General features: G+C 40.5%; 1 protein-coding gene across 1 annotated transcript in view; it reads right to left on the bottom strand.

Annotated features, from left to right (window-relative positions):
• The window catches only part of ddr2a (discoidin domain receptor tyrosine kinase 2a), a 240,480-nt gene that overhangs the window by 70,805 nt on the left and 143,281 nt on the right, over window positions 1-26,394 (bottom strand). Inside the window, exons 3-6 of the mRNA XM_039734991.1 lie at window positions 17,909-18,011; window positions 8,570-8,801; window positions 6,165-6,312; window positions 1,433-1,538 (exon numbers count right to left, since the gene is read on the bottom strand). Coding sequence (XP_039590925.1) covers window positions 1,433-1,538; window positions 6,165-6,312; window positions 8,570-8,801; window positions 17,909-18,011 — 589 coding nt within the window. The remainder of the gene's footprint in view (window positions 1-1,432; window positions 1,539-6,164; window positions 6,313-8,569; window positions 8,802-17,908; window positions 18,012-26,394) is intronic.

Below are 26,394 nucleotides of genomic sequence, written 5' to 3'. Positions count from 1 at the left end.
ACTACAAACTGTCTTCTGAGAAGATCACGTCTCGTCTCCCTAGTCTCCCTCCCAAAGATTTTTTTTTTATAATAGAGAGATATTTTTTCCCATCACAAGACTAACAGTAACATAATATTCTCAAACCTGCTGAATTTAATTTAGAGTCATGAGTAACATGTAGAAAGTGGACACCTTTACATCTGAGCTAGCAACTTAATACTACATCAAAAAAAGTTTAGATTTTATATAGATTTACTTTACTATATAATTGCTTCTATAGGGTGGTCCAGATCTAATTATGCCATTTTCATTACGCTATAACTTAAGTTTATTACATAGAAAATCACCCGAAAAAATCTGGACCAACGAGAAGTGTGCGAACTGACGACATGAAGAATCATCTTTGCGCCGAACTGGAATCGTCCCTGCATAAATCAAAGTTATCCAGACGATCTGGATCTGCATAATTAGATCTGGACCACGCTGTATTATAATGCAAAAAATACTGTTTGTTATAATATCACTCATTAAATAAGAGTATAAATCAAAACTGTCCTTAGCGAATTTTCCAATGCTTTAATAGAACCTGTGATAATGTGTTAGATAATGATGAGTAGTGCTTATCAGCAACGTTCACATATTCACAGTGAGTATGCCATGTTCACCGGTGACCTTTTTTGCCAAACATTTTCCTAGAACAATCACTGGGCGATCTGCTTAGGTAAACATTTGTTTTTTCCGTGTGCCCCATGATTATTTGAGAGGGCAGTGAGACATTGCAGAGTTTTAGCAATCATGTGCAGAACTTTCAAACACACGTACTGTAAGATCATTGCTGACGTGGCAGTCGTTGGGTTGTAAGCACATGCAAGCAGGTCAAAATAAATAAATAAATAAAAAAAATGCATGTAGTATTTTCATTTTAGATGCATGTTAGCTTGGGCTGGCGCCTGCCCGGGGTTTGTTTCCTGCCTTGCGCCCTGTGTTGGCTGGGAGTGGCACCAGCAGACCCCTGTGACCCTGTAGTTAGGATTTAGCAGGTTGGATGATGGATCGATGGATGTATGTTAGCTAATCAAAATGAAAATGAAAATATATAAGTACTACCACCAGATATATAACACCGATTTCTGTGTGCCTACAGTGCAGTGCCACATGGCTTATTTGCTTGCTAATGCGCCCTGTGCCCAGCTATGCTCTACCTCTACGTGGCATGGCCAATGTGTGCCTCAAGAGTGCAATGATCTATATTTTATTTACTTATCGCTAGTTTGTGGCCAATTGTTGTATTTTGTTTGTGGTATTCGTTCTGACTGTATCTTTTATCGTCGTTTAAGGTACGGTGGTGTAGCGGTTAGCACTGCTACCTCATAGCTCAGATCACATATTTGGCCACAATACACTCTATTCCATTAGGCAACGTGTCAGACGTAAAACAAATTTCACCTACGTAGAGCCAAATGCGCCGTCATATATACTGTCATTCAGGTAGATGACATGGCCTCCTGACATGACAATTTGCTGTCCTGGAGGGGCACTGTAAGAAACCAGCCCATCTGTAGGAGAAATAATAGAAACAGTTAACTTTTTATATTTATAAAAAAAAACCATAATCATGCAATTGAGTTGGAGTTAATACAGATATCAGATACTGTATATCGATAAAAAGCATTACACATAAAAAGAATTAAACTGTACATTATAGTGCCATTAGGAAAATCCTGACAATATTACAATGCAGCATCCACCTTACAAGCTCGCTCATTCATTCATGCATTCATTCATTCACTATGTGTACCTGCTTTGTCCATCTTAGCATCACAGAGTGCACACACACTCACCCACAATCACTCACTGATCCAATTTAAAGCTGCCAGGTAACCAAAAATGCAGATCCATGAGATGTGGTAGAACAACATTTACATACTTGTGAACAGAATCAAATTTTAAACTGTATAACCTGTTACTGACAGAGAGAAGGTTGCCTTCCTATAAGTCGTATCCAACAAGTGGCATAGCAGACGTCTCCACAGACCCCTCAGCCTGCACAAGGGAGGGAGGGGTGTGTTTGGGTTTTGGTGTTCCAGACCCCAATGTCAGCCACAGAAAAATATATTTACTATTTGCAAAAACAAAAAATAAATATTTTCTGTATTTTTAGGCTAAATGAAAAAGTGAAAAACTGGTGTGTTGCATTGTGTGATGTTAGCGGGTTGACAACGAAGACCCCCATCATCATAAGAAAAAGAAAACTAGCTGCTTGCACAACTGGCCAGAACTACCAAAGATAAGATCAGTGCTTAAAATATCAGTAGGAGAAGGAGGTGGGGAAATGCTACCCGCATCATAAACAGGGCAGATTATTATATTGTATATCAGGCGAATTGAGCACCACGGCAAGTGTGACAGAAAAGGCTTCTTCTGCTTGTCCTCCTTGCCTAACTCTTCCCCCTGCAGACGACAGCACCACATCCAGGTAGAAGTAAGGATATGCAGAATTTGAATGGAAATAAGTAAATAATAAAATATTATACTAGCCATGTGCGCCCAACTACGTTGCGCGTGTTAAAGTTGTCTGTGAAGGGCTCCCTGTTTAAACGCGGCTGCCAGTCGTGAACTGGGCCCTTCATCGCACAGCATTATGATTTTTCATAAGGGAAACAAAATTACAAAAGAAAACCCTTGGACATTGATTCGATAGGAACGGCCCACTCGGAATCACTGTCCGAATAGTAATTATGTGGCGGTGTGGGAGCATTTCTGTTTCTGTCCGTTCACAGTCCATCTCGTTTTCACGACGCTATCGTTTCCTCTCACGATGTCTTCTCAACCTTTCTCCAATCTCGAAGGTGCTTTGTGGCAATCCAAAGAGTAAGGCAATATACACGGAGCAATGCTTATAAAAGGGGGACACATAGGTATCCAGGCTCTTTAAAGGATAAATAGAGATCACTTCACTGACATGTGAGCAAGCCACGGTACAACTGTGAGACGCGCAGCACTCGCCGCTACTAGCGTAACAATAATAATTTCGAACGTGCTGTTACGTTGTCATTCATTTTACTCACTGTCCTTCTTTCATTCATATGTTACGTAGGCACGTACCTTTTATCTTCGGCAATCTCATTCTCTAACCAGGCCTCAGGAGCTAACCAGCGTAACACTGTCCACCACCCCTTTCGTTATTCCAGCACATTGCTGACATCCGTGAGTAACAACAACGAACTAAACTGGAAGGTGGTCTATGCATGCGTGGAATTCGTGGACAAACAAAGATCAAGATCTAAATGAAGATCTCTTTAGTTAATTTAAAGCACAACAATTTGTTCAGTTTGAATGTCTGTGTTTTGAGGTGTGACTGGAGTACCACAGTCTTCAGTAGTATAAGCCTGGAGGAGATTCTTAATGCAATGCCTGTGTTTTAGCTGTCTCTCTACTGCCATCTAGTGCTTCTTCTTCTAATTCATGTGTTTGGATTCAGCGGGTTGGATAATGGATGGATGGATGTTAATGACGCAGCAGTTTTCCTCTGAACTGCAACAAACTGGCCAGACTTTACATTTGTAGATGCAAAGCTTCTTGCTTCAAAAATAAGGTTTATTTCTATAGCACATTTTACATGCAAAGAATTTAGCTCCAAATGTCTTACAAGATGGCAAAGATGTCAAACCAATTAAAATTATACAAGAAAAGAATAACGATGATTAATAATGAATAATAAATGAATTAAAAATATTAATGAATAAATACACACTTACATAAGATAGATATGTAATTAAGAGAAAGGGAGTCCTTAAATATATAATGTTTTAAGTCTGTAAATGACAGTCTGATGATAAGATGAGCTGGCCAGAGTGAACACAATGTGAACATGACTTTTTTGTTCATTTTTGAGTTATTGATGCATATTTATGCCACTTTTGATTATTATCTGCTTTAGTTTCTATGCTTGTGCAATGATATTGAATTAAAACTTTTTAAAACGTTTTACTTCCACTGCTCTCTGTTTTGCATCCAAACCTTTGCACATTGCTCTCCATAGTCTTGTCTCCTGTCCTTAGGACCACTTGCCTCTATGTACAGAATACCAGCAGGGGTAAATGTGCTGAAACCAACAGCTCTGAACTTTCATTTTTTTGATTCTCTTCCTTGACATTATGAAAAAAAAAATTAATTTAAAAATTTACACTTGGCCTCTACTGAAATGATGTAAGAGTGGCATGCAACATCTCTCAGTTTTGGGCATGTGGGGCACAAGCAGAATAGACAGATATAGATCTGTAGGAAAATTTATTTGAAAAGTCAAAAAAAAAAAAGATACAAGGCAAAAATCAGGATAGAGAAAATCAGGATTGAGTCACTTCTAGCTACTGTGTGAATGTATTCTTGGAAGACTTGCACATCTTCAGACAAGACAGAATCCACAAATGTTAAATGTGTGAAAAACGTCAAATTGGAGTTCTATTGTAAATGCATTTTTTCAGACGGGACCCGCCAACTTTTTTATTGCCACTGCCTGAGTCTGGTACCCTTTGAGGAATTGTCTCCTAGTGAGTCCACTTTATCTACCCATGCTTTCAAAAGGGCAGATACACTAGTCGATATGTATTACACCTAACACCTGTGCTGCTCTATTTCCCCTTACTTTTCAAATACTTTACTCGTTGACTGGAATCTGCCTTTGTTAATTAGACTGTCAGTGGCTCGAGTCTCATGTCAGAGCACCCATCCCAACTTTAATATTCACACCATGACCAATTGCCCAAGGAAAGCATAACCAATTGTATTGTATCTCCTGCATTAACCAATTTACAAATATCAGTGGGTGCTAGGAACTCTTCAGCAGGTCACACACACACACACACCAGGCCGATGTGTAGGCAAAACCTAAGAACCTAACAGACATGTTTTGAGGATATCATGGTCAATACCACTTTTACAGCAGCTCATACTGGCATCCAGCCTTCTATTTTGTGTTGCTGGGCGAGACTCCAATCTCCTACAACCTTGTACTGAGAGAAATGGGATTGGGAAAGAAATGTGTGAACATATAATGCGGAAAAAAGGCTGAATCACACAGAGATAGGTAAGAAATGCACCTGTGACTTTGACCTGTTCTCGTCTGTTATACTGCTTGACATTTGTCATGGTATCGCTATCTCTATATATAATCTTCATTTGGACCTTGATCTTTGTTTGCCCGCGAATGAATTAGAAGAAGCAGCACTAGATGGCAGTAGAGAGACAGCTAAAACAAAGGCATTGCATTAAGAATCTCGTCCAGGCTTATACTACTGAAGACTGTAGTACACCAGTCACACCTCAAAACACAGACATTCAGACTAAACAAATTGTTGTGCTTTAAATGAACTAAAGAGATCTTCATTTAGATCTTGATCTTTGTTTGTCCGCGAATTCCACGCATGCGTAGACCACCTTCCAGTTTAGTACGTTGTTGTTACTCACGGATGTCAGCAATGTGCCGGAATAACGAAAGGGGTGATGGACAGTGTTACACTGGTTAGCTCCTGAGGCCTGGTTAGAGAATGAGATTGCCGAAGATAAAAGGTACGTGCCTACGTAACATATGAATGAAAGAAGGACAGTGAGTAAAATGAATGACAACGTAACAGCACGTTCTGGAAATTATTATTGTTACGTTGTAGCCGGCGAGTGCTGCGCGTCTTACAGTTGTACCGTGGCTTGCTCACATGTCAGTGAAGTGATCTCTATTTATACTTTAAAGAGCCTGGATACCTATGTGTCCCCCTTTTATAACCATTGCTCCTTGTATATTGCCTTACTCTTTGGATTGCCACAAAGCAATCTGCGAGATTGGAGAAAGGTTGAGAAGACATCGTGAGAGGAAACGATAGCGTCGTGAAAACGAGACGGACTGTGAACGGACACACCGCCACATAATTACTATTCGGACAGTGATTCCGAGTAGGCCGTTTCTATCGAATCAATGTCCAAGGGTTTTCTTTTTTAATTTTGTTTCCCTTATAAAAAATCATAATGCTGTGCGACGAAGGGCCCAGTTCACGACTGGCAGCAGCGTTTAAACAGGGAGCCCTTCACAGACAACTTTAACACGGGCAACGCGTAGTTGGGAGCACATAGCTAGTTGTAATATAATATAATATAATAGAATATAATATAATATAATATAATATACTTACCTAGCCATTCACAGCCATAGAGTTCGACCCTCATGCACACGTTCATCCTGTGATCAGTAACTGGGATGAAACGGACATACTGAGCAATAATGGGAGGGCTCAGATCCTTTAAGACAATGTCATAGGCATTTTTGTTCCCATTTATTACCTTTATAGGAGAAGTGAAAATTAATAAGATATGAAAATTATGAAAACCTAAAATAAAGATTTTGCATGCCTTTTCACAAAAAGATAATACAGTAGACTACTATGTGTTAACACAGAAATGTAAAATTACATTTTTAATAGCAGTAATAATTTAAGAATAACAAATTATCATTGCAATCTTGACTTTAGACATCTCTCAGTCAATCTTAGACAGACAGACAAACAAACAGACAGATATGTAGAGTTCTATATAATCAATACAGGACTATAAAAGGGACCATACGATAGATAGATAGATAGATAGATAGATAGATAGATAGATAGATAGATAGATAGATAGATAGATAGATAGATAGATAGATAGATAGATAGATAGATAGATGTCAAAGAGTGGAGGCTAGGGAGCTGCACTGGCAATCAGAAGGTTGACGGTTCAAATCCTGTAAATGCCAAAAGGCACTCCGCTCTGTTGGGCTCTTGTGCAAGGCCCTTAACCTGCAATTGCTGAGCGCTTTGAGTAGCGAGAAAAGCGCTATATAAAGGTAAAGAATTATTATTAATTATTATTAAAGACACTAAATAAGGCATAGATAAAAGATAAATAGTGTGTTTCACATCTATCTGTCCGTCTATCTATCTACAGTATCTATGCTATGTTAACATTAACAAGAAGGCTTGACATTACACACTAGTTTTTCCTACGGTCGCCACAAAACAGGTAGATGGGACCTAAACAATGGGTTTGTCCCTAGTGAGACCATAGCTGAACAAATAGTGTCTTTCTACCTGTCTATCTATGGCTGGTTACAGGTCACTACAAGGATCTGCCTATATACTGTATAATGAAATGAAGGTTCAGTTGGTTTTAAGAGACAGCAGTAGAGTGACCTCCTATCCATAGTGTCTTCCATCCTAAACTTACTGCTGTAAGAGTTGACTCCATTTGTGACACAGCAGAAGAGTTTTGAAAAGAACAGCCCACAAAACATATTAATCCTATGCACCTAATTTCCATCAATAAACACTCAGTTGAATTCTGGAGGTTCCTAAAGTCCTACTCTCCACCACACTACTTCGTAACTTATTCCATATTCTGTATCCATGGTTCTCTGTGTGTAGATTAAGTTTTCGAATGTTTCTGTGACATTTACCCTCAACAAATTTCCATCTAAATCCCTATGTTGTTATTGAAGAGTTCATTTAAAATAAAAACTGGGGCCCAACTTCATAATTTTGAACAAGTCCCTCATGTCACCTTTTAAACTAAAATGTTTCATTTCCTCCAGTTTCTCCTCATAGCTTGAACTCCTGTTATTAGGATAGTTGCTCTTTTCTGGACTTTCTCTCGTGCTGCTATGTCTCTTTGTAGCTCGGAGACTAAAGTGAATACAGTACGCCAGGTGAGGCCTCACCAGTGTGTTATAAAGCTTAATCCTAATCTCCTTTGACTTTTACTTCACATATTGGGGCCTATATAACCTAACCTGCTATTAAGCCTTCTTAATTACAAATGTAGACTGTCTGGATGTATAAAGCTAAGAGTCCCCTAGGACTTCTAGGTCCACCTGGTATGACGAAACACCTCTGGGATGCAGTCAATAGTTTAGCATACACGGCCTTTTTATGATTCTGCACCATTGTATTTCATATTTCTCTGATTGTCAGTGGCAGATATTTCATAAATGGCAGTTTATCACCTGTTGGGCCTTTGCCCTTGCTGTTTTGATAAGTGATTAAAGGAAAGCAAAACAGCACGATGAGCTAAAGTCTGAAAACATGTAGATGGGCCAATAAAATAAACAGTAAGTTAATACATTTAAAAGTAGAAGATAACGCAACACTGAGTAAAGAAAAATAAATAAAGAATAAAAAATAATTTAACAAACCACCGTTGTGTTTAAACAGCTGCATCATTATATCCGTCTGCCAGAAATATCTGATGTCATTGTGTACATTGAAATGGACAGAAATAAATAAACCGTTCACAGTTTGCACAATTTCAAAACACTTATATACTCTGCTTCAATTTAGTAATTTGTGAAAAAGAACATTCATTTGGATTTTATGTTTGTGCAAATACACAGATGAAATAATTCATCGTTGTTAATAAACCCTCAATATTTTTAGATGAAATCAACACCAGACTTATGGAACTTAAATTACAGAGGTTTGGAAAAAATACTCTAAGTAGGAGTTTGGCTCCCACAGCGAGCCACCGCTGTGGATGCTCAGACCTTCTTGTCCAACGAGACACCGACCTGCTTTCCTTGGAGATTTTTCCAGGAAATCCAGCGACTCCCATCGCGACTGTAGTTGATCTTGTACATCTGAGCAAACTCATTGCCGTGACCTCCGGCATGACGTCCTTGAGTGCCAACCAGAGTAATGAAGTGAAGCACTCGCAGGTCAATTTGCAGAAATTCCTTCAGGTTTTCTGGTTCTACTGGAATTTCAGGACACCACGCTCCATCTCCCTCTTCATAGTCTAGTCTGAAAAAAGAAAATGAACACGACAATGCAATTGATTTTATATTTTTGTTTATTTTCATAATCATCTCCTGGTTTACAAGGAGCTGAAACCTACGCTGGTGACAACAGAAGCTGACAGGAAACACCACTGGGTGACAAGCACAGCGTGGATGTAACAAGAAGGTTATTAGTGCCAATGTAATTTGTGAAATTTATTTCAAAGATTTGCAATTCAGCTGAGAAAGAGAGAGAGAGACTGCCAGGGAGATGGACAAATGACAGCTGTAAGTCAAGTTAGTGAGAAAACAAGCAGTGAAGGACACACAGGCAGGTTACTTTAAAACGTGCTGACGTCCTCTTGACCAATATGGTTAAAAAACCCAAAGTCTGTGATAACTGATGAGAACAGGTAAAGTTATTAATAAATAGCCAGTTCTTCTGGTAGTTACCCATATCTGTGACTATGAGTGTTTATAATGGCGAGGATCCAGCATGACGTCAGAAACATCTCACTATGCTGCCGATATTTCTCGCTGGATGGGACATCTGTGTGTCAGCATTCTCCTACTTTGCTGGGATGTCCCTTTGCTTCTCTCCCTCCTGAACATATACCGTTATATACTCGTGTATAAGCCGGGTCTTAAACCCGAAACCCAAAAAATTGATCACAAAATCAGACCCCAACGTCTACGTCCGTTCAAAAATACAATATACATATATTTTTTTTTTACATCTTCTTGCCTCCTCCAATCTCACATCAGTTTCTCAGTCACATCGAACTTTGTTGCAGCAGTGCAGTGACCAATTTCCTTCACCACTTCAACGACATTTAATTTAAAACCAGCTTCATATTTTCTTCTGATTGAAAACTCCATCTTAGATAAGGGATGCTCTTACGATAAAAGTGTATGAGGGTGAGATACAAAAAACACAAATCAGTGCAAACGTCACTTCAGAATAGGTTGGGTATTACTGTGTGGTCACGTAGGCATAATACATAGAAATAGAGGCCGTGTGCTCCGTGGTTACTCTCACAGGTGGGCGTTAGCATATCATAATCTCTTGGATCAATAGCGCGAGTTTTCTGCATTCAACTTATACGACCGACATTATAAAATGCTGGAAGTTATATATTGTATTATATTTATTTATTTATTAATTATATTTATTATAAAATCAAGGCCCAACTTATCCACGAGAGAACTCAAATGCAAGTATATATGGTATGTATATCTCTTATATATATTTCTCTTCTGGTTCGTCCTGCTTCCACTTCAAAACTGGTCCCGCCCACACGCAGCCGACATGGTATTTCTCGATTCCTATTCGTCCTCTTCCAAACCCTTCCCCACGCTGCCTGCGGCCTCCCATACACCTTGCTATTTTTGTTTTACTGCGATGGTTGTTTCCTAAGCCTTTGTTGTAAAATGAACGACAGTATCTTCTCTGTCGACGGGTTTTTGTACAACGTCATCTCTATTCCGGGACCCGGCAACTGCCTGTTCCTATCTCAGTGGGCTATTTCTTGACACAAACGGCTGACGAAGACAGTGCAGTGGAGTTTTCCATTCCTATTCTTACACCACCGTATGCTACGGCGGGCGTCGGCTATCTAGTATGCATTATATTCTGGGAATGAATGTTATCTTTTATCCAAGTTGAATACATATACAGTAATCCCTCCTCGATCGCGGTGGTTGCGTTCCAGAACCCCCCGCGACAGACGAAAATCCGCGAAGTAGAAACCATATGTTTGTGTAGTTATTTTTATATATTTTAAGCCCTTATAAACTCTCCCGCACTGTTAACATTATTAGAGCCCTCTAGACATGAAATAACACCCTTTAGTCAAAAGTTTAAACTGTTCTCCATGACAAGACAGAGATGACAGTTCTTTCTCACAATTAAAAGAATGCAAATAGATCTTCTTCTCTTCAGGAGCAGAGAATTTCAGAGGGAGAGAGAGAGAGAGAGAGAGAGAGAGAGCGCCGCAAAGAAAAGCAAACAATCAAAAAATCAATACGTGTGCTTTTAAGTTTGCCGCGGCATTTTTTAGAGGAGCGTCAGTATCTTCTAAGGAAACAGCCCCTCTGCTCACATTTCCTCCGTCAGGCGCAGAGAATGTCAGAGAGGGTGAGAGAGAGGCAGAGACAAGCAAACAATCAAGCTGCGCGCGGGATGAATATCTTATAGCATTGAGGAGTTTTAGTTAATATGTAATACATGCTCTGATTGGGTAGCTTCTAAGCCATCTGCCAATAGCGTCCCTTGTATGAAATCAACAGGGCAAACAAACTGAGGAAGCGTGTAGCATACATTAAAAGACCCACTGTCTGCAGAAATCTGTGAACGAGCGAAAAATCTGTGATATATATTTAGATGTGCTTACATTTAAAATCCGCGATAGAGTGAAACAGCGAAAGTCGAAGCGCGATATAGCGAGGGATTACTGTATCTCTTTTTGTACCATATTTCTCTCTTGTAATTATTTTCTGCTATGGGTACAAAAGGGATGGTATTGGTTCTAGTCAGTTCTGTATCAAGAAACACATCCCAGGGGAGAAAGAGCGCCCCCTGCTGGATACAGTGGACACGGGGAGAACATACACATCCAACATAGACAAAGACTATCATGATTACATTTGGCGACTGCTAGATTCCTATTTCTTTTTATTTTCCATGAGTGATATTTGTTTTGCTGTGGTTTGGTCCTAGGGTGACCTCATTTACTCTGTGAGATTTCCGGAACAGAAAACAGCAATCCTATCTATATATTGTGAACTTGGAGTCGTAAAGTCTCAAGAAGTTTCAATAATGCCCACTAGAGGGGGATATCACCATTAAGTGCCAGCTAGTAATAAGGGCATGCTCTGAATCTTTATAAAATGAAAAGCTTTATTTCATAAAAGGCTCTGTAAATATATTAAACTCTGTAGAGCAGGGGTCCGCAACTCCGGTCCTGGAGGGCCCCAGTGGCTGCAGGTTTGTATTTTTTTTTTTTATTAATTTTATTACAATCCATACAAAGCAATCAAGTTTTTACAAAAAGAAGAATTATGTTAAGAACAGATCGATCCCCACCCCTGAGAGAGAGAGCAAGCCAAACGGCGTGAAATTTAAGGCTTGTAAACATACCTAAATTAATAAATTCTCTGTGCTTTATTAACTTATTTTAAAATGTTACTGATTAGATCCCGCCATGTTTTGAAAAAAGTCTGTACGGATCCTCTAACTGAGTATTTGATTTTTTCCAATTTCAAATAATATAACACATCGGTTTCCCACTGACTTAAAGGAGGAGAGTTTGGGTTCTTCCAGTTTATCAGAAGGAGTCTGCGTGCCAAGAGTGTAGTGAATGCGATCTCAATTTGTTTGTCCTTGCAGGTTTGCATTTTAACCCTTTTCTGAATTAGTGACCTGTTTTTGCTGCTAATTCATTTCTTTTGAATTCATTTTAATTGCTCTTGAAGATTCAGACCCCTTAATAATTTAGTTTTCCTTAATTAGTAGCTAAACAATAATGAGATACAAAATGAACCAAAACTACCAAACTGTGTCCATCATACAGTGTCTGAAAATAAAGAAAGGTGAAGGTGTCAGGAATGTTGATCTTCTCAGGTCCTCAAAACATTTTAGCAGTGCTCTTAGAAAAGTGAAAATCTACAATTTCAGAAATGTCTGCTATTGCACCTCGAGAGCAGCAACAAGCCATGGAATTAAAGAACGGGGGGTTAAATTAACAACAAGAATCAAAGCCAATTAAGCAGCTGGTTGGATTTGAGGGCCTGACTTAGTTGGTCTTCTGTTGGTCTTTTCACTTCACATTTGATTTCTGTTTGAGTGCCATTGAAGGAAAGAAATGAAGGAAATCCGAGGAACAAATCTTAAAAGGCAAATGATTTAAAATTAATTAAAAAGATGTTAATTAGCAGCAAAAAAGGTAGTTAATTAAGAAAAGGGTTACAACAAAATCCTGCAGACACTGGTGCCCTCAAACACTGGAGTTGGGGACCCCTGCTGTAGTGCATACAAAGCAAAAAAGAGTTGCCAGCAAAGGCAATCAAAGGGGAACAAGTCCCAATACAAAATCCAATGCTGAATTCAATAAAAGGTAAAGTAACACTTCCAGTAAGCAGAAATAGCCCAAAAGTTGATAGATATCTACATTTTGTACCTAATACTTGTATGAAAAATTTGGTTGACATAACTGAAAGCATACTTAAGTTATCGTGTTTATATATACACACACACCCAAAGACAGACACACAGACATAAATCCTAAAATTGTATTTTCGGACTCAGGGAGGCTTAAAATACTGAGATTCATCAAAATCTCGACATTGAATCTTTGGCCGATTACAATGCTTTACCTATACTTTGTAAACGAGAAAGTAAAAGCAGAGCAAAATGGTTAAAAATCCAATACATCCCAACAGCATAGAACTCAAATAATAAAACACTCACCAGACTCCCAAACAAATTTGAAATGAATCATCAGGGACTGTGGTAAACTCTTCAGATTTATTAGAGTGGAGGGAAGTTCCTGTTGGTGACTGGCAGGTGGCCCCGCCTTTTGGGGGACCACCCATAAAACACATGGAACATAACAAAGGCAGCTTACAAACATGGACAAATCTAAAACTAAACAATGATGAACATAATCAACATACGGATATCAAAGAATAAAAAATGAACCAAAAGAGGCATCAAACATGAATTTGAACCCCGGACAGAGAAGGAACCCAGGCTGAGATGTGACACTATAGCTGTTGTTTTTTACCCTTGCCAGAATGGTCACTGCCAGGGTTTAGGCATGTAGACCATGTCAAGATGACCTGCTGAAGTTCAAACCGAGCATCAGAATGGGCAAGAAATGGGATTGAAGTGACTCTGAACGTGTCATGGTTGTTGGTGCCAGGCAGTCTGGTCTGAGAATTACTGGGATTTTCACACACAACCATCTCTAGGGTTTACAGAGAATGGTCTGAAAAAAGTCAAATATCAGTGAGCGGCCGTTCTTTGGCTGAAAATGCCTTGCTGATGACAGCAGTCACAGGAGAACGGCCAGACGAGTCTGAGCTGATAGAAAGGCAACAGGAACTCAAATAAGCACTCGTTACAACCGAGGTGTGCAGAAGAGCAGCTCTGAACACACAACATGTCAAACCTTGAAGCAGGTGGGCTACAGCAGCAGGAGACCACACCGGGTGACACTCCTGTCAGATAAGAACAGGCGACTGAGGCTACAATTCAAACAAAGGGCTCACCAACATTGGACAACAGAAGACTGAAAAAAATGTCACCTGGTCCGATGAGTCTTGATTTCTGTTGCAATGTTCGGAAGGCAGGGTCAGAATTTGGCATCAACAACATGAAAGTATGGATCCATCCTGCCTTTTATCAACAGTTCAGGCTGCTGGTGGTGGTGTAATGATGTGGGGGATATTTTCTTTGGGTCCCTTAGTACCAGTTGAGCATCATTTAAATGCTGCAGCCTACCTAAGTATTGTTGCTGGCCATGTCCATCTCTTTATGACTGCAGTGTCCCCATCTTCTGATGGCTCCTTCCACCAGGATAACACGCCATTTCACAAAGCTCAAATCATCTCAAACTGGCTTCTTGAACGTGACAATGAGGTCACTGGACTCAAATGGCCTCCACAGTCACCAAATCTTAATCTAACAAAGCACATCTGGGATGTGGAGGAACGGGAGATTCACATCATGGATGAGCAGCCGACAAATGTGCAGCAACTGTGTCATGCAATCATGTCAATATGGACCACAATCCCTGAGGAATGTTTCCAGCACCTTGCTGAATCTGTGCCATGAAGAATTATGGCAGTTCTGAAGGCAAAAGGGGGGTCCAACCGGTGTGGAATATGGCCGGCCAGTCATCCCGGCCAATACCCCCAGGCGGAGCTCTCCCTGCAACATGGAGGTGCCCCGAATGCCAGCAGGGAATTATGGACAATGGAGTTTTCATCCACAGACCTGCTGGATACCACAGGGGCCCCTAGAGGATGCTGCAGGGAGGCCCAAGGACTGTTATGTGCCCTATAACCCGGAAGTACATCTTCGTCACAGCGACAGGAGGAGTGACGTATTTCCGGGATAAAGAAGAGGACTTTTTATCTTACCCAGAAGTGATAAGGAGTCACATGGACTGAAGGATTGGAAACACTTCTGGGTCAGGCATTATAAAGGACTATGGGAAATCCCCAGACGGTGAGCTGAGCTGGGTGGAAGGGTGACAACGCGTCTGGGAGTGGTGGATTGTTTACTGTATTGGTTTATTGAGAATTATTATTGTGATTTATGAGTATTGTGGTGAGGAGGGTGCTTTGTGCACTGTTATTAATAATAAAGTCAACTTATTGGACTTTTACCTGGTGTCTGGCGTATAGTCTGAGGGTTCAAGGGAGCGATAGCGCCCCCTATCTGTCACACTGGGTACTAACAGGGTGTACCTAATAATGTGGCCGATGAGTGTACATAGTATATTGTGGAATGAAATTTCACTCCTTACAATCCCAGGTGCATAAACAAATCAATACGCATTTAACATACACTATAACATTACCAAAACCAGTGCAACAATACAAAGTAACCAACCAAAATAATGCAGGACTATAAAGCTCAAACAATGCTTAAAGTCCATAGTAAAATACAGAGTATAAATGTTATAGGTGTAACCCTATTCTTAACCCTAGGGGTTAATTTAATTGTATATTCAACAAGAATCCTGGATCCCCGGCAGTTGAATGGTGAATTAGGCGAACGCGTCTTTACTTTCAGTTTTAAACTTTAGCAGTAACTTGCCTCTCTAGTCTTAATGAAACCCAGACTACAAATTTGTAACAAGAAAACAAAATAATGATTTATTTTATGACAATAATATAATAGTGGTCAAATGAAAAAAACATAAACCTCTTCTCCATTCTCCTTTTAACTTTGTCTATTGGGATAACTAGCAACTCAGTTAAAACCCTGGTCAAAGACCTTATTTCCCCTCAGGACTATCTAATACCAGAAAACCCAAAAAAAACAAACTAACAATACCTCATCCCTTCCAGGGGAGTTCAACACTCGAGAAAAAAAAAATACAATTCACAAAAGTACGTGAGTCCGTCAAATAGTTCAAAAGTTGGATCGATCATTAACGTTGGGGCCCATTCGGTGCACTAAACAGAAGATGAATTTCAATATCAATCCTTCCAAAAAAAATGTGTCCACTTACTTTCTCCGATGAGTTAATTAAGCAATCGTATATTCACCGTACAACACGAAGACTCAGCGTCGTTCACGAGCCGTCTTGAGATCCCAAATGGATTCAGTCGATCCACGTCGAAAGAAGAAATGCCCGCTCTGTCCTGTTAGCGGCACTGCTGAAGACTTCGGCGGTGATAATTGTTTTATCGTCCGTTCTCGCTTGTTTCACACAAATGTCTCTCCCGTTTCTAGGCATGTGAGTAACACACACCTCACAGCGTAACGAAGTGAGGACTTAATATCGGGAAGTGTCGTCACTCTTCACTTGGGCCAGATATCACAGTCAATACCCTAGTCTCCAAAATCAGATGACAGCTCTTGTCCCTTGTCACGACAAAAAAAGAAAAAAAAGCCCTATCGCTGGTTACACACCCTCTTAACCAGCTAGACTCAATCACACCCCATCTCGTGACCAAAATCAGGCCACCTCAAGTTCAACAGTGATTGGCCCGCATCAGTCACCCCATATCGCACGAACTTCCCCTTTTTTTCTCATTGGATAGTGCTTCCTGGGGTTCCTACATAGGGATATGGTGCTAGGTGATATGCAAGGGTCCAGATGTCTGACAGCCTGGGGAAAGAAATGGTTATGGAACATGGCTGTGCTGGTCTTAATACTGAGGACTCTTCTACCTGACGTCTGGAGGTCAATCAGTGTGTGTGACAGGTGAGAGACGTCTTTCACAATGGCAGAGTCTCTATGCAGACTTCATGCCTGAAAGATGTCCTGGATCAAGGAGATCGAGACCCCTCTCAGCTGTCCCCATTACGAGCTGCAGAATCTTGCACTCATGGGCTTTGCAGTTGCCAAACCACACAGTGATGCAGTTTGTCAGGATACTTTCCACAGTTCCTCTGTATAAGGTGGTAAGAATGGATTGTACCAAATCTGATTTTCTTCAGTCTCTGCATAAAAGTGTTGTGCCGTCTTGACAACAGAACTGCTGTTGATTGTCCAGGAGAAGTCATCAGAGATATGCATACCAAGAAACTTGTTGCTTCTGACTCTCCATGTCAGAGCCACTGATGAGCAACTCCATGAAAAGGGGATTGAAAAGCACAAGTCAGGGGCTTGAGATAAGAACGTATCCAAGTGACTGGACATCCAGATAAATCAATAAAGAAGAAATTGAGAAGGTACGGCACAGCTGGAAATCTGCTGCAGCAGGCCGTCCACAAAAGCTGAGTGATTGTGAGAGAAGAAGGCGAGTGAGGGAAGACACCAAAAGTCCTATTAGAACTTTGAAGGAGTTACAGGCTACAGGGAGGAGAGTGTGCGGACAAAAACTTGGAGCTTCACCAGTCACAGCATAATGGAAGAATGGCAAAAAGAAAAAGCCACTGTTAGAAATAAACAAAAATGACATCTCGGCTAGAGTTTACCAGAAGGCACATAGGAGACTGAAGTCAAGTGGAGGGAGAAAAGACTGTGAGATTAAATAAAACTTTACAGGAGCATGCAAAATCAATAAAGCGGGATAACAAGAGAGACAGGCAGGACTGATCATCAAAAACAGAAACACAAAACCAAAGTTGTGGTCTAAGAAATGTTGCACAATGTTTTCACTCTTGCAAGTTGCATTTGTTCCTAACTGTACACAAGATTTTTTTTATTGTGAATCTGAAGGTTTGGATGGCAAAAGCTGCACTCTTACATCTTAAGTAGGAAGAATGTAATGACATCATATGTCATGTGACTTAAACTACCTTATGATGCTTGGTTATTGCGTTGATTTTGTTTAAACCAGCTAGGTGAACTCTGGGAGAGCTGCCATTTTAGCGATTATTTCACTAACACCAGAGCTTCTGGCCATCCTAGAAGTACATAAAAACTAACTATTGGTGCAATGACTTACCTTCCATATTTCGCAGCAGTGGATTCTGCCCATTGACTGGATGCTGTGATATCTTCATCGTGAATCTGCCCGCCTGACATCCCAAGTGGATAGCGGCACACAGCTAAAACAGAAACGTGCAGTGAGCTTCTTTGTGACATTGCAGAAATCACACAGTTGCCCTGCCATTCACTGTATATACTGGGAAGAGGTTGCCAGAGTAAAGAGCAGCATAGGACACAGACATGCCATGGTATTGGATCAGACAGGATCACTATTTACATTTACAGTACATGTATTTGCTTAGCAGTTGCTTTTATCCAAAGTTAATTACAAAAGAGGTCAACATAACCCAGTAAGCATCAGTCTGGGGGACTGTTTGAGAACAAGCCTTAGGCCGGGGATATACAGTTGTGCTTGAAAGTTTGTGAACCCTTTAGAATTTTCTATATTTCTGCATAAATATGACCTAAAACATCATCAGATTTTCACTCAAGTCCTAAAAGTAGATAAAGAGAAACCAGTTAAACAAATGAGACCAAAATATTATACTTGGTCATTTATTTATTGAGGAAAATGATCGAATATTACATATTTGTGAGTGGCAAAAGTATGTGAACCTTTGCTTTCAGTATCTGGTGTGACCCCCCTTTGCAGCAATAACTGCAACTAAACGTTTCCGGTAACTTTTGATCATTCCTGCACACCAGCTTGGAGGAATTTTATCCCATTCCACCGTACAGAACAGCTTCAACTGTGGGATGTTGGTGGGTTTCCTCACATGAACTGCTCGCTTCAGGTCCTTCCACAACATTTCGATTGGATTAAGGTCAGGACTTTGACTTGGCCATTTCAAAACATTCACTTTATTCTTCTTTAACCATTCTTTGGTAGAACGACTTGTGCGCTTAGGGTCGTTGTCTTGCTGCATGACCCACCACCTCTTGAGATTCAGTTCATGGACAGATGTCCTGACATTTTCCTTTAGAATTCTCTGATATAATTCAGAATTCATTGTTCCATCAATGAAGGCACGCTGTCCTGGCCCAGATGCAGCAAAACAGGCCCAAACCAAGATAGTACCACCACCATGTTTTACAGATGGGATAAGGTTCTTATGCTGGAAATGCAGTGTTTTCCTTTCTCCAAACATAACGCTTTTCATTTAAACCCAAAAGTTCTATTTTGGTCTCATCCGTCCAAAAAACATTCTTCCAATAGCCTTCTGCTTTGTCCACGTGATCTTTAGCAAACTGCAGACGAGCAGCAATGGTTTTTTTTTGGAGAGCAGTGGCTTTCTCCTTGCAACCCTGCCATGCACACCATAGTTGTTCAGTGTTCTTCTGATGGTGGACTCATGAACATGAACATTAGCCATTGGCCTTCAGTTGCTTAGAAGTTACCCTGGGGTCCTTTGTGACCTTGCCGACTATTACACGTGTGCCTTGCTCTTGGAGTGATCTTTGTTGGTCGACAACTCCTGGGGAGGGTAACAATGGTCTTGAATTTCCTCCATTTGTACACAGTCTGTCTGACTGTGGATTGGTGGAGTCCAAACTCTTTAGAGATGGTTTTGTAACCTTTTCCAGCCTGATGAGCGTCAACGACTCTTTTTCTGAGGTCCTCAGAAATCTCCTTTGTTCGTGCCATGATACACTTCCACAAACATGTGTTGTGAAGAGCAGACTTTGATAGATCCTGTTCTTTAAATAACACAGGGTGCCCACTCACACCTGATTATCATCCCATCGATTGAAAACACCGGACTTGAATTTTACCTTCACACTAACTGCTAATCTGTGAGGTTCACATACTTTTTCCACTCACAAATATGTAATATTCGATCATTTTCCTCATTTAATAAATGACCAAGTATAATATTTTTGTCTCATTTGTTTAACTGGTTTCTCTTTAACTACTCTTAGGACTTGAGTGAAAATCTGATGATGCTTTAGGTCATATTTATGCAGAAATATAGAAAATTCGAAAGGGTTCACAAACTTTCAAGCACAACTGTAATTACCTCTACGCGACGCATGTGCTTGAGGACACTGCTGCAATGGAATTAGAATATGATTTATACGTGCGCACATACTTTATGTAAATCTGGAGGATTCCACCAGGTGGCAGTGTGAGAAATCATCACGGAGTCGAAAACAACGTATGGTTTCGCTGTGTTGCGAGTCAAAGGAAGAAAGATTTTAAAGATTCAAGTTCTTTGCATTCTGATGCTGTTGCGAAAGTGCAACAGTGATTCAGAAGATGGTATGTGAGACATTCAAATGTTTCGCGTCATTATGATGTCAAATATAGAACGCTTATATTGCCAGTGTGAAAAAAAGCACCTTGAAGACATTCTTACGTCAACATTTAAGTTTGATGATTTGCTTCACCGCATCGAACCATTCAAGAAACATCAAAGCAGGCAGAATTATCCTGTTGGATTGGCATCACAGCTTGCCATCATATGGTGATATTAAACAACGATGCTGACGTCATTAACCAAAACTTGAATACACATGCCACCCATATTTTTTGCTGGTACTACAAGACATGTACACGTGTCACATTAACTTTTGACGACATGCTCAGATGCTGAGAACACGTGGCACTCATGATGTGTGCACGTATAAACTGGCCCTTACAGGACAAGGCTACAACATTGATCACCACAAGAGAAGAAGAGCTCAGAACCAAATGAAAGCAAGTAATAGAGTCAAACAGCTAATATGAGGTAGATGTAAGTTCACCAGATAAGAGTCCTCGAGTTCTTCTTAAACACAGCAAGAGTGTCAGAATTTCAAATAAAGTCGTTTCCCCAAAGGGGAGCTACACATGAAGAGTCTACATTGAGATTTAATGATGTGGCATCACTAGATGCCATTCATCAACAGATCAGGGTGGTCGAGAAGGTACACAGGACTTTACAAGTGTCTCCATATATACAGGTGCAGACCCACTAACTACTTGGTAGGCAAGCATCAAGGATTTGAACTTAATATGTATTGACCTGAAAAGAGGAGTGACACATCTCTGCCTCAACTGGCTGAACACCAGACCTGCTGCTGCATTTTGAATCATCTGCATCGGTTTGGTGACTCCTGCCAGCAGAGAGTTGCAGTAGTCTAGACGTAACAAGACCCCAATTCTGGAGCAGGAGTTGTGCGACACACTCTGCTTATGGTTGCGGTGGTTGTACAGAGTGAATCTGCAAGACTGGGAGACTACTGCTACCTGGTCAGCGAAGGAAGGCTGATCATTGATTGCACCCCAGATGTTGCATGCAGATTTGACGGGTGTTAACGATAATGGGCCAATCTAAACAGAGATGGAGTGCTGAATAGACACACAAGACACTGGTGTAACAAGAAGGTCCATCTTGGCCAGGCTGAGCTGGATATGGTGTGCCTTCATCCAGGCTCCAATATCATTGAAGCGTGTGGAGGTTCTAACTGATACGGTGTGGAGCTTGGAGGGAATGACAAGTACAGCTGTTAATCTTCAGCATAGCTAATAAAAGGACCCAATGTAATGATCTGAAAAGAGCAGTTTCGTGTGCCCAGCTCTGCTGGTTGAACACCAGATGTGCCAATGCAGTTTGAATTATATGCTGGGGCTTGGAGGCACATACTGATACTCCTGCCAGAAGTCCAGATGTGAAAAGACCAAAGCTTGCACCAGGAGTTGTGCCAAATTACTTTAAAAAGGTTAGTGGTGGCCTTTGTCTAAGGATCTGTGCTGGTATCTAGAAGGTTGCCAGTTCAAATCCTGTTACTGCCAGAAGGGATTCTACTCTGTTGGGCTCTTGAGTAAGACCCTTAACCTGAAAATTGCTCTAAAGAATGGCTACCACTGGGCATTATGATCCCCAAAACTCATGCAAAATGAGAATTTCCCCTTGGGGATTAACATAGTATATCAACTCAAAAAAAAAAAAAAGGGAATGTTTGGATAAGTAGCTGTTTAATAATTAATAAATATTTACTCTTTGGGCACTAAAACAAGTGAAAAGCCATGGCAGATGATCAGAAAAAAATCACCCAACTCTTTAGGTGGCATTTTCATTATAATGTAGAAGTGTTGGGACAATGCTGCACATTGGGGGGTGGCAGGCAGGGGTACCTTGCCCTTTAATTGTGAAATAGGGCTCAGGGTTGCAGGGTTAACAGGGACGACTGAACAGGTGGCACCAGAATTTGTAGAGGGCATTCCTGACCCTGGAATTTATTTTGAGGTTTGCTCCAGATAGGCGTTTAAAGGGCAATCCCTGCCGGGCAGGTAGGATGGCATAAGTGGGTGGGGAGATTTAATACTTGTGTTCTAATGAGGCACATAGGGTTGCCTTTTTTATTTATTTATCTATTTATTTCTATGTTTTGGGACAGCCTTGGGTAATTCATTCCCTCACTTGTGTCTTGTTTTGAATTATAAAATGATTATTTTCAACAAGAACTTGGAATTTTGACTCTTTGTTTTATATGAGGATGGTAAACAGAAGTACCCCTTCCTAACATATCCAATTACAATTTACAAATTCGAACTTTGAGAATAAAAATATATTTTTAATACATTACATAATGTTATGTAAACATTTAAAGTTAAAAAGACTGCAAACACTTGGCACATTGCTAGATGGCAAGCAGATTACTTTCGCCATACTGAGCGGAGGTCCTCAGTGGGCAAGCAAAATGGTAAGAACTACCACACTTGACGAGACTGAGCGAACAAACCGAGAGAAAAAGCCGACCGACCTGCCATCACCTGTGTAGTGCGGACAGAATGAAGCAACGTTTATTCAAACTTTCTATGCTCTCTGACTAAGCAGGTGAAGAACAGTTCAGGTCCTGACGTCTTTTATTTTATGCCATTTTTTTTGCTTTCGGCGAAACAGCAAGTTAACCGAGTTTGTGTTGGCTTGAGAAACTCATAGGCCTTTGATTGCACCCTTGGCAGTTTTCAAGCTTGGAGTGCTTTCAGAGTGAATATCAGGACTTTTATTTATTGGTCTTTTTGAAGCAAAAATAATAGTCCCAAATTTCATATGGCTTTTCTTTTTCTTTGGACAGATACGAGGAATTACTCTTGAAGGCAGTGCTTTGAATTAAAACAAAGTGTGTTTGCCATGCAGCTGCCAGGCTAAACACCATGTTGAGGTTCCATAAGAACATGAAGTCCCAAAAAAACATAAATATATGTGTGTGTGGCCTAAGGCCTGAGAAGTAGATAGCAGATTCAGACATCTGAATTTGAGCAGTTTCAGGGTCTCAGGGTCAGATTGGAAGGCTACTAGCACTCATCAGCCCCTCGGCTTTGAAAGGGTTAGCTTGGTAGTTTTCAAGCCAAAGTTATTTCTTCGCTATCAAGGTATATATTTACCTGAAAACATAAAATGTGTTCTAAACTGAAGCATCTTATACATAAATGTCTACGGGTGGAAGTGTGTGTGTCTGTCTGTCCGGCCCGGAAGTGAGAGGTGGAGTCATGGTAAGGGCTTCACATCCGAGAATACACAAGCGAGGCGAGCACGTCGGCAAAACAAAACCTCCGAAGAAAGTCACACACTTAGCCGCTAATACAGAAGCGTGGCGAGCACATCGGCAAAACAAAACCTCAGAAGAAAGTCACACACTTAGCCGCTAATACAGAAGCGTGGCGAGCACATCGGCAAAACAAAACCTCTGAAGAAAGTCACACACTTAGCCGCTAATACAGAAGCGTGGCAAGCGTGGCGAGCACATCGGCAAAACAAAACCTCCGAAGAAAGTCACACACTTAGCCACTAATACAGAAGCGTGGCGAGCACATCGGCAAAACAGTATCCCTTTTACTTTTCCTCCCGCTGCTAATACATAAGTGAGGCGAGCACATCAGCAAAATGAAACCTCCTAGGAGAGAGATGCCCAGAGTAGTTCCTTTCAATTACCTGACATCTCTACATTTCAGTGTTTTTTCTGATGATTTCAATAGTTTCTAGGACTCTGGGTTTTTTACAGCACGGGCTTTTTCTATAAATTACCAATTACAGAATTTGATTACACATGCTCAGGGATCCTAAGGACCCATTTATACTTCACGCTCAGAACGTGTATGCATATGCATCAAGGCTGCCACGCGTTCCCAGCGTTCATTTGACGCGTTCTCTGAAAAGGTCCTAAGAAATTAAAAGAAATATAAATATAAATATAGCAGCAAAATCTGGTCACTAATTAAGAAAAGGGTTAGAATGAAAACCTGAAGCGACAGTAGCTCTCCAGGACTGGAGTTGGAGACCCCTGTGCTACAATAAATCACCGTGCCGTTCCTGTTTCAAGCTGAATAAAGCTGGTGTTTCTAAAGTACTGAGACTCAGCCTCATGTGTTGGGGTGCAAGACAGGGATTACGTGTTAATTTACCTTTAAAGTAGACCTTGTAAGTCTTAGTTTTAAGTGTTACTTTTAAGACACAAAGTTTGTAGCTTTTGAATTGTATGAGCTGCTGTACAACACCATAGGGTTATGTTTAAGTAAATGTTTAATTCGGAGGCTTGGTAATGTCTAAGACTGCTGGAGCCTGGTTTCACCTTAGGGGGGTGGTGGTGGTCTAAAGAGAATGATGAGGACAGGGGAGTCATCTTACGGGCCTCAGAGTGTCTCAGGTTGCAGAATGAGCCCAAGGCTTCAGAGTGTCTCGTCTGCAGCTGGAATCTATTGGATTTGTTTTCTGCTTGTTTTCTCAACTTCGATACTTGTACATCGTTAGGATTTTGGTAGCTACGTTTATTTTTATTTGTTTTGGTTTCATTTCTTTTTTACTTAACACGCTTCTTTTAAACTTCACCTGTTTGTTGCAATCGATATATTTAACTCACTTCCTATTGTCCAAACGACTTGAAATTTTGCACACTTACTCACTACTGATGACAATACACAAATCAATAATCAGTTTCCCTAATTGATCAATTAATCCATGTTAAGAAATGAAATTTTCATATGACGAATAGTTGAAGATTTCACCAATAGATGGCGCTAGTAATGGATAGAAATATTAAAGGAAGTGTTAAAATATTGATTACAAAATTATACTAAAACAAACCCTCTAAAAGACTTCAAAGTTGAAAATAATATTTATATAAAAAAATACTTTTTAAAATCTCTTGATGGCTGAATATTTTTTTTTACAAAAAACAGTTTTCTGAAAAGCAATGGTTTAACATAGAAATCAACATTAAACGTCTGTTGCTGCATGCTGTAGCTGCTAGTTTGCCAAGAATGTGTGGCAGGCTTGCTGCCAGGCTGTCTCTGTGTGGCTGAGGCAGCAGCAGCGGTCACTGTTGCAGTTTATAACTATTATCATTGTTAAGTGGCAGTCCTCCCAGGCGAACAAGTGCCGTAGGCGTGTCAGCTACTTGAACCCGTTCAGCACCGTGATTAGCTGGGGAGCAGTCAGCTGAAGCTGGAACCTCGCATTCGTTTTCGACTGGTTGTATCAAAATCGGAGTCCGACAAGTCAAAGTCCAGTTCAGAGATAATAGGCAAAACGTCGTCCACGGAATATTTTGCTTTACATTTCCGCTCTGATCCCTTGCAAGGTGTCAGGGCCATTCTTGCCATTGTTTGTGCCTTGCTACTCACGGGAGCGCAGGAAATCTCGGTCAAAACCAATGAAGCTAACTTTCCTTCTAGCAACGAGAGTCCAACTAAAACAGAACAGTTGGTTTTGTCACCGTTTACAGTTGATTTCCATCGTCAACTCCTCCTTTTGACAAAAGTCGACATCAGCCCTGAAAGAGTTAAGTTAAAAAGTGCACTAAAAAGTACAAAATAAGTCTCTCACGCATCACTCGTAAAATCAATCAACATTGAAAAAACACTTCTTAAAATCTTAGCAAAAGTGCCCACCTTTAATTTTACGAGTGATGTATGAGAGACTTATTTTTGACTTTTTAGTACACTTTTTCACTTAATATAAGCATGGTTTTTAAAAAGTATTTTTATATATGTATATTATTATACGATTCGCCTGGCTAGCGCAGTAAACATTCACCTGTTCGTTTCTAGACCAGCATGCATTGTGTTTCCCTCTTTCTGTTTGTCCTTTGTTTGCCATTATCCTGGCCACCCTGACTAAATCCCCTTTCTTGTTTGGACTTTGCTGATATGTTCTTTTGGGTTTTTGTGTCACCTGCAGTTTTCAAATGCAATGAACAATTTTCAGTTTAGATTTGAAGGTGAAGAGTCCTGTGTTAAAACAGGGAGGCAGGGTGTGCCACCTCTTAATAGACTGCATCATCATAAAAGCCAGCATAAGACTGCATTTTTGAGAACCACCTCCACAGCTTGAGGCAAAGGCCATTATGCAATTTTTTTTTAGCAACTAGAAAAGAACAGTTTGGCGCAGCCACCTGTGTATTTATTGCTCCATTACAGGCAGACCTGGCTAGGATGACTGATTTCCAGCCTGTACTTCATGGAAAATTACCAGTGTACAGTACACTTGCCTAAGTGAAGCCTCCCACACTGCTCCCTGG

The sequence above is a fragment of the Polypterus senegalus genome, chromosome 14, assembly GCF_016835505.1.
Source record: "Polypterus senegalus isolate Bchr_013 chromosome 14, ASM1683550v1, whole genome shotgun sequence".
Lineage (NCBI taxonomy): Eukaryota > Metazoa > Chordata > Cladistia > Polypteriformes > Polypteridae > Polypterus > Polypterus senegalus.
The sequence above is the reverse complement of the archived record's forward strand: the minus strand, read 5'-3'. Positions and strand labels throughout refer to the sequence as shown.